Below are 16,209 nucleotides of genomic sequence, written 5' to 3'. Positions count from 1 at the left end.
GGACCTTTCTCTATTCAGTCTTTGGCCCTTGCTACCTTTCCTGTCTGTGCATCTTTAAAACTGAGCAGCTGAACTTCAGAGAGAGATAACTGCCACATTTCCCTGTGAAATCTAGCCATAGGAGGTATATTGGCAGCAGATTTTCAATGGAAACCGCCATTTCCACCCACAACCCAGCTGGCACATTTAAATCATGCTGTGTGGGGTTTCCACTCCCTTGGGAGGCTATTTTCATGTTCCGTCAGAGACTCTTCTACAGTCTAATAGAACTCACTGTCAGCTATAAAAAGTAACGTTATATACCGTAGTATTTTTTTTTTTAAAATCATTATATGAGTCAAGTTGGAGCCTCACTATTCTGGACTAGAATGTGATGGAATTCAGTTAGGTTTGTTTGTTGGGGTTTTTTTGACTGAAGGGGTGTCCTTCCTTTCATCAGGTATATCAAAAAAGGCCAGATTAAGGCAAAGCCATTTAGGCCCATATCTAGAAATCTGGCTTTTGGAGTCATGTGATTAAGCTAGTAGGTAAGCTTTCATTTTTAGACCAGGGTATTTCTAATTCTTCTAATAATGAAAAAAAAAAAAATGTGAAAAAAAAAATAACTGAACATACGAGATACAGTTTTGTCCTTTGAGTCTCCCAACAGCTGGAACTAATTTCTTTAAGATAGGGGAGCTAGTATCTTAGTGCGAATACTACCTGCAAGGACCCCTGATATTAAAACCAAGCAACTTCTATGCGCTGCAGAAGGAGACTGGTTCAATCGATGATTAGCACAAGCAAATACACACCTTCCAGGGTGTAAGTCATGGCGGGAGGCGGGGGTGTGTGCAGCAACGTCTTCTTAGAGGTGAGAATAACAATCCACAATACCTGCCTTGTACTTACATGAGGTGGAAAAACATATGCCATTATTTTTGTCTCTTGAAGGGTGTGCCCCATTACTGCCACACTGAGCAGAAGTTAGGGCAGGAGGATTGTGTGGGTCAAGAACCCCAGATTCCTCCAGTGCATCTCTGATAGGAATTGATAGTAGGGACTCTAATGACTGTTGAAAATTACATAATACTAAAATAGCTGTGTCCATCTACAGCAAAGAACAAAAAGTGTTAATTTTGTGCTTATAACTTCGTATGCAGTAGTAAACTGCCAGGCACAACAGCTAGTATCAAAATTTTGTCCTAGAAATTAGCCTCAAGGAGGTATAATGGTAAAGGTAAAGGTATTTTTGAAATCCTCTTTATGTTAAACAGACTTTTATGGTAACTTTTTTGGTGTAGAGCCCACTAAGAAAGAAAGCGCTCTTAAAAATTAATATGGAGGATAAATTTTCAGTTCCCTCCTAATAACGTTTGCTAAATACATATTAATAATGGTTAACATTTTTACCAAGAGACCAGTTCTAGCTGCAGCTCCATAATGCAATAAAGTAGAGGGAATGCTGTCATTTCTATTCTGTTTTAGAATAATCATGTTTTCTCTGTGTTATGAAAAGGAACAATCTCTTCGCTTTTTTTTCAAAATAGGAAGATTTAAACATCACAATCCTCTAGCAACCAGAATTTAGGGTATTTGACACTTGAATGACTCCTAACCAACCATGCAAGACAAAGAACGGTGTCCTGTAGCTTATGCTGGAGGTGAGAATCCAGTACATAAGCACTGAAGTCGTTGCAGCTTGTATCACTTTGTCTTAGTCGTTTTTTTCTGTAATTTCAGGTATTTACTGATGACAGTCACATTCTTGTGTTAGAAGGCTGCTCCACAGTATTATTCCTTTCCACTGGTTATATTCCGTAGCCATTAGCTTTTTGGATCAAGTGAGATACTTATTGCTATAGTTACAGGAAAATTGGTGTATCATATTTCTGTGCCATATATCTTTCATAGTTAAAATTTAGTTAGGATCCAGCGCTATTGTGTATCTATGGAGAGATGATGGGAAGAATATTTGTGATAGAAATCAGTAGCTGATAGTCGCATTATAGTAGCCCTGCATTAGAGATGTGATAAAATGACAGCGTACTCCATTACTCAATACTTAAGTACATGCTAGAATGATAGTTTGACCTGCTGTGTTGTTGTTGAATATGATCTATTGGGTCTGTGTCTAAGGGTGTTGATTCTACTAATACGTATCTAGCCGTGTTGTTAAATGATTGACAGTATAACTACATGAATCGCCTTTGATTTCCAGCAGCTTATTTCCCTTGATTTTTGAATGCTTGAACTTAGCATGCTGAATTGCTTAAAAGCAATTACGTTTAAAATACTGGAATAGAAAGATTTCATATCATGTCCAAGGCTCGAACATTGTGACTATGCAAAGATTTTTTGTAACTGATAGTTGCGCCCTTGTAGCATATTCTAACCCTTTCAAATTGGTGAATGACTGATTATGAACTTTTCCCATTTTATGATATCATGTTATCATGAAAAATAAATAAATTGGAACTTGCCCTGCCCTCTACCTGTGAACAGAGTTGTCATTACCACTGAGGCTGAAAACAAAGAATACATACAAATCTGGACATCCTGGCAGCTCTAGATACTGCTTTGATTTAGCTCAATGTAACCAACCTAATTTTTGTCTGGATGTAGAAAAATAGAGGGTTTTCTTTCACAATGTTTTTCTTCCAGTTTAGATTTCTGAAATAAATGTGGACTTCAGGCTTTTCAGTTAGTGCAGAAGGCAGCGTTCTTTGAGTTAGTGCGGAAGTGGTCACTGGCTTTGCATGTTCCCATTTTCATGTGTCTGGGTTACATCTAAATCAACATCGAAGTGTGCAGAATCAATAGCCACTTAGCAAAACTTGATTATATGCATTTCATCTAATGAATCAATATGAGTCATTAAACCTGTGCTCTTTGCACTGTCCTAGTTTCTTTGATCAGTCCCTGTATTCAAAGGTCTGGCAACAAGATGTAATCAATTGTGGCTTCCGGCTCTTGAACGCACAATTAAGTTGGGTATTTGCCATTCTAAGATTAGGGTGCAGCTGCAGTGTTTGTCTGATATTGGATCATGCAGGTAGTCTTGAAAAGATAGCTAAGCTATAGGGAGGTGAATTATTCATGTTAAGTGATACAGCAGCTGTGGAAAGGAAAGAAGCAGGGTTTTGGTTTTCTCTTTATAGAAGTATTGTGGTGTGTGCTTTTGAAATCTGCTAGGTACTACCTTTGTTGGGGATGGACATACAATGTTAAAAAAAGAGAGGGAGAAAAAGGTTTGGATTTCTCTCACTTTTATCAGATTCCTAAGTGGTAGAAATATAAGTTAACTGCCATTAACTCCCTTTATTGTCAGTGGAGAGATAGGCAAAGTGTCTAAGAAAGGTGAGATGAATTGCCTCCCAGGAGGTTCCAGTTCCTCTGCATTGACTTATGAAGGGAGCTTAACATGACATGTATAGACTTAGTTTTTAGAAGCCTAGGGGTAGGTGAGAGATGAACCCCATCCATGACATCATAAGTCACGGGGCAATCAGATATTATATTGATTTATTTATATAACTACTTTTGAATAGTCTACAACTGCAGGGTATGTACTTTGCTAACCTGTGCTGCCACAAAAGATTTTAGTCTCGTGATTTAAGTTTATTTTTCACATCTTGCTTTAAATGAGTTCTCCAGGGCTGAGACTTTTCCTGTGTATTTGTACAACAGCTAGAAACAGATTACAGTGCCTCATTTTTCTTCACTGAACAGTGATTGGATTAAATCAATTAAATAAACTTACTGTTTAAAAGGGTTAATTGTTGCAAAACTGAAAGTTTCCTTTCAGTTGTCATGTCCCAAGAGCAGAGACTTTGGTGATGGGTGAAATGATCTTGCCAGCCAGGGAGCAGATCAGGCAGTGAGTTTGCCACCGTTCATCACGGGGTTCCGTTACACCAGTTTGGAGTCTCAGTGAATAAGGGTGGGGAGGTGCTTCACATTGGAGAGGTATAGGATCCAATTAAACAAAATATCCTCGCTTTGACTTAAGTTACTGTGGCTGTATTGACTACATCAAAGCTACTGTGCTTTATTTTGTTTAAATATACTTATTTCAATATTCGAATTTCTAAAAAAAAAACAACTTCAGTTTTGAGTTCCATCATCATTCTGTTCTCATGTTATTTGTTCCTCCTAACTTCTTTTTGTAGTCCTGTTTTATAAAGATACTTCTTTTTCTTTAGGGCTTATTTAGTTAAATAATGCAATACACATGAGCAAATCTGCAGGATGTTTGTGGCTATTTGTGTGTTTAAAAAGGCTCTGAAGTGCAAAAGGATCGAGTTGTCTTTTAAAGCTCTGTGAAGAAAATAACAGATCTTCTACCTTTACCATTTGACACCCAGCATTTCTGGGCACTTCTGTAATTTTTCTTACTGTTCCATAATATGGTACACAAATATTTGAAACTCCAGAAGGCAAAAAGGGATAGGATGCTCAACATTTCACTCATTCCTATGAGTCAAGTTTCTACCTGTTCAGGTAAATTAATAGTTTTCCCTGAACTGAAATACTATTGTATACATACCTAATCTGAAAAGTCATTGAACTTCTATTTGGTACAAGTAAATGAAGTAAAGATGATGTGTTATGAGCAGCTGGAGAGGGTATAGCAAAGGGCTACCAAGATGATTAGGGGACTGGAACACCTCTCTCATGAAGAAAGGCTGAGGGATTTGGGTCTCTTCAGTCTGGAAAAAAGGCGACTGAGGGGGGACCTTATCAACATTTATAAATACTTAAAGGGTGGGTGTCAGGAGGATGGGGCCAGGCTCTTTTCAGTGGTGCCCGGGGACAGGACAAGAGGTAATGGGCACAAACTTGAGCATAGGAAGTTCCACCTAAACGTGAGGAGGAACTTCTTTCCTTTGAGGGTGGCAGAGCACTGGAACAGGCTGCCCAGAGAGGTGGTGGAGTCTCCAACTCTGGAGACGTTCGGAACCCGCCTGGATGCGTTCCTGTGCAACCTGCTCTAGGTGACCCTGCTCTGGCAGGGCGGTTGGAATAGATGATCTCCAGAGGTCTCTTCCATCATTCTGTGATTCTGTGAAGTGCTTTCTGCTTATATAATAATCTGATTTATTGAACTAGAAGCAGAAGCTCGTGGGAAAGTCTGAAATACAGCAGAACTATGGAGATGAGTTTATTGTATTTTAAAAGGTATTTGTTACTTTTAATTATAGTTTAAATAGATAAAAACATAGTAATTTGGGCCCACTTTTATAATAATATTCAAGCATGTAAAACATGGGTGGGAACACAGATTTTCCAAAGCACTGACTCTGAATTGGTGCCTAGCTCCAACTGAGAAGACAGGGGTGGGGGCAGTCATTCTGTAAGTGGCCTTAGATGCTCTGATGCTTGGCAGTGCAGTGGTTGCAAGAAGCATGCCTAATTATGGAACAGCTTTGGCTCAGTTGCCAGCAGGCTCCTGGAAAGCAGATTCTGGTAATATAGTCTTCTAGACTGGGATTCATAGCAGGCAGGATGCTAGCACAGAGTATTTTAATCCAGCTGGTTGGGAGCACTAAAACCAGTGTGTCCTAACTCTGTCTTGTAGGCTACAATTAGCCATCTCTGCAAAATAAAAGCTCAAAAAACTCCATTACCTTCTTGATCTTTAACTTGTTGCTCTTCCTGTTGTCTCTTCTATAGCTTAGTGATTAGAACGCTCAGCAAAGTTCTTTACCTTTCACAGCCAGGGAAGGTTCGACTCAGTGCCTCCCATATTCCAGGACAGTACGCAGGCATTACGCGGGACTGTTGTGTGGTAGAAAAGATTCCTGACCAGTGTGGCTTAGAGAGCAAAAATAATTTCCCACAAAGAAGTTTGACTCTACTGCCTCATAGTTGTCACTGTCCACTGAATTTGCTGCTCATTCCTGTAGGAATTTGGCATATTTTAAGCAGTCATTTAAATATGAATGGAAAATCATCCTCAGCTGAAAGAGTTTATTCTTGCAATGGTCCAGCTTCAAAAAGAACGTTACCAGCTCTTCCTCATAATAGTGCATTGTCTGCTAGGAAGGAGTGCAGGGTGTTCAAGATGTAGGGTTTGGAGGAATCCAAATGCTTATTTTCTGGTCAGCTGCTATCAGTTGACAGAATCATTCCTTTAAAGCTAGAAGTGTTTCGAGAGTGATTTAATAGGATGCAGTGTTATGCAAATTAATGAGGTTTGCACATTCTTTGAAGACTGGATTTGTTAGAGGACTTATCTGCAAAATACCTGTTTTCTCAATGCCCTAAAAGCCTTCATCTGGAGACATGGACTTGGAAGTTATCTAGTCCAAACCAGAAACAGTACTTACGGTATCCAGTGGAACAAGTGTAAATGCCTTGGGAACTTTGTCTGTGAAGCCTTAAGCAGAAGTTTGCTTCCAAGCAGACTCTTCCTGATTTGCTACCCTCAGCTATATATGATAAAATTCCACCTCAGTACACTTCAGATACTTAAGGTCTGCATTAAATGTTTTTGATAACCTCACTAAGTGTCTATATAGTAAATTTTTAGATTCTATTACCTATCAAATGTTTTGGTTTATGTTAAATTAAATTCTTGAAAAAAAAAAAAAAAAAGAATGAGAGCACTGTTGCCGGCTACACATTTACACATTTTAGATTGAAATAACACTTTGTAAGATTTTTCAAAGTACTAATGACAAAAAAAAGAAAGAAAAAAACCAGTTCTCCAAGAAAAAATATTCAGATTTAGCGCATAGTATTGCCATCATACTATTTTTCTTTACTGGGGTCTTATAGCATGAGGCTTCTGAATTAATAGATTCAACAGAAAAGAGAAATGAAAAAAGAAGGCAGGTAAACATGACAGATAGGAATCACTTTATCTAAATTAGGTATTTAAAGTTGACTGAACCTTTTTTTGTCACATAAGCTCCCTTTCTAATTCATGTAGGGAAGTAAGACTCTAAGAGGAAAGTGTCCTCCAGACATTGGTGTCGTGTCCCACCTTTGACGTGTGAGTTGGAGGGGAGAATGTTAATCAGTAATCTGATTTAGAAAATCCCTTATAATTCTCAGGTCCTGTACAATGTATATTTAAAGAGATATATTTAATTATAATTTTATTGTTGAAATAATAACCATACCAATTATGCTGAAAATTATATTAAATTAGTAATAAAATACATAAAAATCAAGAAGTTCAACTCTGGGAAAGAAATATGTATTTGCTGAGGAAAGGTCCTACTGAATGTATCAGTGAGTAGCATCATATGTTTTTTAATGAAGAGAAATTGCATGAGAGTTAAAAAAAAACCATAAATCATCTTCTTAGGAGTATAAATTCATATATTATTTCTTAAATTTCTTCAATTATTAATGTCTATATATCCTCTTGGAGCTTATCACTATAAAATTCAACAACATTCTTTCCACAAGAATTATTCATGACAGATTCCGAAAACCGGAGATGACTGAGACACATAGCAAAGCAATGTGGAATATTCAAAAGTGTGTTTCAGGAAGCCCAAATATATATTCTGCTGAAAGCTAGGAGAGCTGAAGCGTGAGGGGAACATAAGACAAACAGGGCTGACCAGGGAAATACAGTGAGCAATAAAAGAACGGATAAAGGCATAGAAGACAGATAAATCAATGGGGTCATTGCTTTGAGCAGGGATAAACAAGTCTAAAAAATAAGCAAATAAGGGGATGATCACAAAAGGCAAGATTGGAAATGGGGAGAAAATTGCAGAAGCAGTAAGGACAAGCAATAACAGATTTCAGAAATATATGAGGAACAAGAGGTCAGTGGGAGAGACTGTCATCTCCCCATGTGGTCGGGAGGGGAAGTGGGTGGCAGAGGCTGCTGGGGAGCCGTCACTGCCTTCCCCTCGGCGCGCTCGCCAGAGAGACCACGGGGAACGTGCCAGAAACAGGGAGAACTGTCCTGGAGGCAGAATCTGAAAAATTAATGAAACAAAGGATGAGAGCAAAACAGTTTAAGAAAGAAAAAGGAGAAAATAGGGCAGCTAAACAGTAGGCTCCAGGTCTGGTGGCCTGTTTCCCAGGTTTCTGAAAGACATGGATCATTTTTTTAACTCTCTCGGACTATGAAGTCTGTAGTACATGAGATATATGTAAGCTGTATGAGGTATATAGTTGAAGAGCAGAAGGAAGCCCAGGCAAGACAGTATTTTAAAGGTTTTATAAGAAAAACCCATGCAATGGTACCTTTATAAACTGTAATCCAAGCACAGGCAAAACCAAATTCAGGACTGTAGAGAAAATGGGCAGCACATTGGTACAAACTAATAAGGAAAGAGTTTACAAAAGCTCAGTCAGATTTAACTAACATAACTGATTTCCTTGGAAAAATGACATATTCCCAAGGTCTTAATGCTGGATACAACCATTAAATTACACAAACATTTGTTTCTGTTTGTTGCTGATGTGTCCTCAGTTTTAATTCTATGAGCAAAGGCACTGAGAATAGATAAATAAAGTGAAAAACTAAAGTCAAATTCACAACTTTACTTCAATAGCTGAGTTGCAAATAGTTATTTAATGAGATTTATAAAAGCATCAAAGCAGGTCAGACAGCTAAGTGGCATTGATTTCCATTGCCCATTATACACTTTCAGGGGGGGCTTGAATCCCAAGTAATGTCTTAAGAATCTCACAAACTTTCTAAAATGTTGTGTAGAAAAGCATAAAGCCATGAAAGAAAGATTAAAGATGACCAAAAATGGCAATGGCAACAATTTCTTGCTACCTCTGACCAATAATTTGCATCTAAAAAGTCATGCAATTATATTTAGATGCCAAATAAAAAAATTAAACAACAATTCAAAACAAAAGAGATGTATTTATCATCCTATGGGTTCTTCCCCAGTTGCTAGACTATTGTGAATTCCAAAGGGGACTGTTTTGTGGCATTACTAGATGAAAACTTTTGCAAGTATGTAGTGTTCTTAACTGAACAAAGATTGAGGCAGGGTGGGGTTAATGTTCTGACTTTAATGTGGCAAAATTCAAGTTTGCGTCACTTCCAGTAGCCAAAAATTTTTACAGTTGCACATCTGCTGGTCCCTTTAGCCTTGATGGTTTTAGCTTAGGGGCTGCCTGAAGTGTCATCTTTTTACCTCTTACAATGTTCTAAGAAAGTTATAATAAGAGGAAGAAATTAAATCCTGGGGATTGCTGGGGCTGAGCCTACTCACATCTTTGAAAATAAAGATCAGGATTTTGAGAAAATACCATTTAATGATAATGGCATTGAAGAAGCTATAGTGAGGGTAATACGCATCACAAAGAGAAGCAACAGAAATCAAGAAGGCAAGACACAACCACTCAATAAATGTTATCCTGTCTGCTTAAACGCCACTGAACTGATACACAAGTCTCTAAAATCTGCCTGAGCCCCAGGCCGTGACCCACTCCTGTTTTCCAGGATGCAACCTCTGTTAGGCACCTAAATGAAACAGGTTCCTCCCTAATGATCAAGTCATTTCCCTGGGCACTACATACACCCTGAAATTCCAGCTCTGAGGAAAAATTCGTCTGCCTTCTCCCAGTGTTCCACATGGAGAGTTTAAATGCAGGTCTGTTCCCCCTCTAGCCTGCAATGTTAGGCCTCACCTTTGGTGTTTGTATCTGGAAACACTATCCCATTAGGACTACTACCCCATACACGCTCCCACATAAGGAGCATTGGAATCTGGCTAGATGGGGGTAATTAGAATTGATTCAGTATTTATTGCTAGTGTTAATGGAAGGAGATGTTTAATTTAGGCACACTGGATTGGACTTTAGAGTCACCTGTAGTCCCTACACAGAGAGTGAAGTGTTTGTGTTATGCGGAGAAGGTCTCCCTTCACAGGTTTTCGATGATGAATATCGTCTTTTGTTACTGTGTATGTTCCTTAGATACGTGTGTGACAGGCAGACTGAGACAGCCCTCTTATGAACAAGTGCTTTAAAATTTAGGTAAGACAATGGCTATGTTAGACACTTAAATAAAATGGTTAGGCACTTAAATAAAATGCTTGTTACCTAAGTAGTGGTTTAAGTAATTGGGATGAATAGCTGCTGGGATGCAATTAAATCAGACCAAGATCAAGACCACGCAGACACCACAAAGAGCACATCTGTAGTACTAAATGTGGTGAAACCCCCTATTTTTCAGTGGTCTGTCAATAGAATATGAAGCATTATTAGAGTGGAAGAAAATGATAAAGTTCCTCAGTGTTTTGCAGTCAGGATAAAAGGAACAAAAATACAACGTAAAAGGAAGTTACAAGTAGATATGCAGGAGGGGCTAGAAAGAACAGTTTAAATGTCCCAAAACAAGTTAATCACAGGAAGAAGACTAAAAATCAATGATGTAGTTTGAGTAGCATTTATAATCACACAGTAAAAAAGTTCAAAGAGAAAGTTCTTTAAACAAAAAGTAATTTGTCCGTACAGTCACTCCATCTAGGAGGTTTTAGGGGTTACACAAGGGTGATCACATTCGACATACATTATATGACCTTTGAGAAACAGGTGGCTACTCTGGTGGAATACCAGAACTCTGAAATGCTATTTATGTTACCGTGCATTAAAATGATCGGCAAGGAAGTGGTACTCAACTTTGAAAAGTTTGATTTCCTTCACTGACAACAGATTTTGTTCATGGTTTGATTTTTTTCAATGTGAGAACACTTCCAACACTGGCCATGAAAAATCTATTGGTTTGGGTTGTGTTGGGGAGCTTGCTTTCCCATGTACCCAGCCTTGTAGCATGTAATGGAGCATAGCAGTGGAGAATTTAAAAACAATTCATCATTTATAATAATAACAACAATAAACAACAGTATTAAGAATGTGATTGTATTTTCATTATTTAAATATCAATTGAAATATATCTTAATTGTACACATTTTAAACCTTACTGAATATTACAAAATTATGAAGCATTCCTTTATTGCCGATTGTTGTACTGATGGCTAACATGTAGGATAAGATTGCTGGTTTTTTAACTATATTATCTGCCTTAGGAAAGAGTGTAACGTATAGAAGAGACAAAAGAATGAGAAGGAAAAATACAGATTTTTATCAGTTCTGTAACTGTTATGCTGGCATGTACATGTGACACTTTCAGGCAAATAATAGTTGTTTGCAATTTCACAGGTTTTGTAAGTGTCCTCCCCCTTGGTCATTATTGCCTAAGCTGCATTTTAGTTTGAAAATATGCATTTTGAGAACAGCGACTAATCATGGTGTAGAATTAGAATATGTGACTAAATGACATGAGTTACACAATCTGACCTACAGAAATCTGCAGGACAGTGTAATAATTTGCATGTTTTATTTTTGCACAGTGTTTATGGCTGTCCTTTGGCAAAAAAACGAAAAACACAAGATAAGCAACCCCAAGAACCAGCCCCCAAAAGAAAACCCTTTGTGGTTAAAGCAGACAACTCTTCAGTAGATGAGTGCTATGAAACTGATGGAACAGAGGAGATGGATGAAAAGGAAGAGGAAGAAGAGGAAGAGGATGAAGAAGAGGAGGAATATTCTGATGATAATGAGGAGCAAGGGGATGAGGAGGAGGATGATGAGGAGATAGATCGAGAAGAAGAGGAGGAGATTGAAGAGGAAGAAGAGGAGGATGAAGAGGAAGGTGAAGATGTGGAGGATGAAGAGGAGGAGGAAGAAGAGGAGGAGGAAGAGGAGGAGGAGGAGGAAGAACGTGGTAATAATCAGAGTATTAGTAAAAAGTAAACAATGCGTGTTTTCTGGGTTAATCTTCTAGTGTGGTGTATGAGCATTTAGCTGTGCGGTTCCCATTAAAGCTAATGGAAGTCACGCAGCTAAATCACTCAGCTCCACACTGAAAATATACCCCACTGTGTTCTCTTAACAATTATTTTAATAAGTCTGTCTTCCAAATATTTTTTAATGCACCAGCACTCACATTTCAAACAAGGAGGGTGGAGGTGTGTTTGTGGTAAAAATGCTTGCATAAAATGTAATCCTAGTAGTGGATTAATGCATGCTGTTACCAGGAGAATATTCACGAAGGTACAAGCAAAGCATCAGCTACAGCTGGGTGCCTGTACTGATCATTTGCCAGTGTATTTTCTGGATCTGCTTATATAATGTCAATGGTTGCCCACATAAATGCTGTCACAAGTTTGCAGATAATTTTTGTGAGCAAAAATGGGTCTCTTCCCTTTGAAAATTTTGCCCCATACTTCCCCCTGCCCCAAGAAACTATTCAGAATGAACTATTATACTTTAGTCCTTTGAGACTTGAATGCTGTGTACTTTAGTTGATTCTATGAAAAATATAGAGAGTGAGAGGTTTACAGAGATAAAATCCTTCTAAAATTCATTTATTTTGGTTATCATACCATGGCATAAATGCCATTTAGACATACAGGTCACTGGTAGTAACCAAATTAATATAGGTGCAACGTGACTGACCTATTCACCTTTCTCTTTTTTGGGATATTGGACTCTATATAACCAGTATTTTCAAAATATGTAATCGGTATCCATTTACTTAAGAGTCCATATGCTAATGACAGACATCGTAATGCACTGGGGTGAAATGAAAGAATCATGCAAAAATTAATGAGCTATCTAAAAAGTATTTTGTTCCCATTTCCAGGGAACACGTTTTTGGTTGGGTAGATTCACCTTTCTAACCAATAAAAATATAAGAAAAGCTTTCAGCAGTCCTCAGTTGGATTCCTCTTAGGAACCAGGTATGAAAGTTGTATGACTTTTGTTTCAGCATTCTGTAAGGTCAGATCTTAAGTCTTATAGAAGGACTTTGGAAGTATTCTTTCCATTTGGGCAAGATGGTGGCCAGCTGGGTGGCTATAAGCATTTTCTCGGATATCTGAACCTGTATCATTTCCTCAATTGCTTAAATTTGCCAACAAAATTGGTAGAGCATAAATGGCCAGTCTTAAAAGTTACGTAAGTTTGATGCAACAGAGAAGCCACTTCCTTTTGCAGGGAACTCTGCTGTTTCAGAACCTGGAAGAGAAGCTGTGTTAGATCAGGCTGATGTGCAACTGCTGTTGCTGTCCTGATGGGCAAGTGCAGGATGTCTAGCAGTTTCTTTAAGAGATAATGTTGACTGAGCTTGTTGGTGCTTAGGTCATGATGCAACTGCTGCGGTGATTTCAGCTGACATCAAAAACTTTGAATCTACACTATCAAAAATGATAAAATGAAAAAAAAAAAAAAACTAAACAAAACTCAAGAGCTTAAGAAAATTGCTTCTGGCAAGCCAGCAGGCTTGATACTCAGTTTACTTTTACTATCATAATGAAACACAGTGGTTTACTTATTCCAATACAGTTACACATGCAGTTAGTGGTCCTAATCAATCTACAGAGGTTGCCATTGCTTTTTGACTGCTTTCCTTCCATATGTAGTAGGCTGTGGTTAAGAACTGCAAAAATTCTACAGAAGTACCTGTATTAGCTGCTCTGCATATTACATGGAATTAAAACTTGCACAGGTCAAGTTTTTCTTAGGATCCCATGTTATTCCAGTAATAATACGTTTGTACATTAATAAATATATATCTATTTTCTATGTCAAATATTAGTCATTATGAAAAAATCCTCATAAAATGGGAAAAGGGATAATAGAATTTTATAAGAAAAATATTTCCTGATCTTTTGAGAATCAACATAGTAATTACTGTGCAACAATCCCAGCTGGAGCACAGCTGATATACAAGAAAGGGTTACTAGTGATTAATGAGGAAGGTAGTATGGACTTCCTTATGTCTGTGCCAAGGAGTGCAGAGTGATAACAGTTTGTTCTTGGTGAGGTCTAGAAGCTAATCAATAAATCAGATTTTTCTAGATAGCTTATTTCTGATTGATTTTTATAGGGATCCTGGCGTTTCACTTTCTTCCACTCGTAACATAAGCAGCTCTGGTGGAATTTGGACTGTTGATTTTCCAGGGAAACAAAGTACAATCAAAATTAGGCGTTCTAAAACTATATGGTCTGAATATGGCACCTCCCTTTATCTATTGTCTATATGGAAAAAATAGGTCTGTCAGCTCTGAATTTAGTTGTCTCAATCACTTGCTGCTTGGTACAATGTAGACACTGTAGTAAACCACCACCCACCTTTTGAGGCACCTTAGCAGGAAGTCTGAATGTGTCTGAGTGTTCTTATCCCTAGAAACAAAATGCAGAATTAGCCACTGGACACCAGGAAGTCTGCACAGTTCCCATAAAAGCTTCTGTCACTTGCGCTGTAGATAATAACAGTTTCAGACAATTTCCATAAGTAACTATAGTCTAGGTGGACGAAACAGTTAAAATCATAAGTATTGGTGATAGAAGAATTTCATCAGTAAGTATAGGACTAGAGAGGTAGCAATTAGTGGGAAGGAAGGGGAGAGAGGGGAAAGGTAAGGTATTTTATCATTTCTTAGACCAAATTCAGTTTTCTGGTAGAAAAGGGTGAATCCTGTGAAACTCAAGTACCTCACTGGCGTGAATTTTGCATGGGATTCTTAGAGTATATAGATAATAAGCAGGTAATGTAGGTGTACAGGTCTTACTGAGAATACTTGGACTTTCACTGAAATGATATTGGCCTTTTTGAAAATCACATCTTTCTAGTTCATCATTGATAAACTAAAGGACTTGGAAATACCAATGTATCCTAAAGAAATACTCTTACAAATCTCAAAATACCAATTTAAAATTAAACAAAAAACAGAAGACCCCATACTTTTTTAGATGAGTCACAAATTCTGTGCTCATAATGCTTACAATTTTCCAGCAATGGCTGGTTTATCCTCTTTAAATTTCCATTAAATGTACTCAACCTCTTTGAAGAACAGCTATCTATCCATCTATCTATGAATAGACTTGAGAAGCTCTTACGTTCAGCACCACCACTAAAGGAAAGATGAATGTTTCCAATTTCCCTTATATCCCAGAAAGAAAGGGCAGATAGATGATCTGATCTGTGTTACCATAACCTGACCTGTAAATTGCAATACAAATGAGAAGGACTAAGAGAAAAGGCTGCTGTTGGAGTGCGCCTTCTCTGTGATGGCAACTGCAGAGAACCTTTGGATTGAAATCTGAAGGGTGCATTTGATTTGCAAGGCAAACCAAAGTACTTTCTCCTGAGAAGAGCTCGCTTCAGGTATTTGGATCCCAAAGGCCGTTTCACACGGTTTTTCTATTATAGAAAGAAACCTCCATTGGAGAAGCTCCCGGAACAGATGTTCCTAGGCACTATTTAGCCCATTTCACATGAAGACATTCAAGATGGCTTGTACTCCAGGTATTTCATAATCTGCCAGGGGCAGGAGGAATCAGGCTGATTCTAGACCTAAGGAAATTTGATACATCAATCAAGTCCATTTCAGAGATGATGCTACAAAAACTCTTGCAGTTTCCCAAGAGGTGAATTGTTAAGATGTATAAATCTTTTAGACACTCACTTAAATTTTCTAATTAACTCAAGGTAGCTGGCATATACAATATGCCAATAGGTGGTACTGCACCTAATTTTTCAGGTGGTATACACTGCAAAAATAGCTGTAAAACATAGATATCAAAGGAGATGGATTCAAAGGAGACATAATACAGGTCTTTTAAATAAATAAAAGCTAGCATATGGACATAGAGATTCTCCCTGTTTTCACATTTATTTAAATTGTAGGATTGTTTTTAAAAGTCTGGCAATATTTTGGGGTTTTTTCCTTCACTTGCACAAACTCAACAGAGACATATAGGCCCTCATAATTTGAAATCCAGCTATCAGCTGTATTAAGATTGTTAGTACCTGCCACTGTCTTCCTGTTCTCCTTATCAGATTGCTTCTGAAGCACTTACGCTCTCTAACCAAGAGGGGATGCAAACACCAATCTAAAGATGAAAGAAGCACATGTGCTGAGGAAACTGTGGTGGCACACAGCTTTCCAACTGTGCTTGCTGCTGAAGACACTCTACATCTTGATAAAATAAAGATGGCATATCTGTATTAGCAAGGTTGCCTGTCCAGCCTGCTGACCACTCATCATATTCATTTATTTAAATTATTAGCAGAAAAGTGGTCATCTATTTGGTGAACACAGTGGGGGTTCAGTATAAATCAGAGCAGAGAGCTAGACTCACGTGTACCTCACAAGCAAAACATCTAATAGAAGAAAATTACACCTTTAAATGAAGAGGCCAGAAAGCATAATTTCACTGCTTAGG

General features: G+C 38.0%; 1 protein-coding gene across 4 annotated transcripts in view; it reads left to right on the top strand.

The window, feature by feature from the left end:
• The window catches only part of MYT1L (myelin transcription factor 1 like), a 130,722-nt gene that overhangs the window by 14,409 nt on the left and 100,104 nt on the right, over nucleotides 1–16,209 (top strand). For all 4 annotated transcript variants that reach the window (XM_054195272.1, XM_054195271.1, XM_054195270.1 and 1 more), the window contains exon 4: nucleotides 11,328–11,698. In XM_054195272.1, the coding sequence (XP_054051247.1) occupies nucleotides 11,328–11,698 (371 nt within the window). The remainder of the gene's footprint in view (nucleotides 1–11,327; nucleotides 11,699–16,209) is intronic.

Source organism: Rissa tridactyla, chromosome 3 (genome assembly GCF_028500815.1).
Source record: "Rissa tridactyla isolate bRisTri1 chromosome 3, bRisTri1.patW.cur.20221130, whole genome shotgun sequence".
Classification (NCBI taxonomy): domain Eukaryota; kingdom Metazoa; phylum Chordata; class Aves; order Charadriiformes; family Laridae; genus Rissa; species Rissa tridactyla.
The sequence above is the reverse complement of the archived record's forward strand: the minus strand, read 5'-3'. Positions and strand labels throughout refer to the sequence as shown.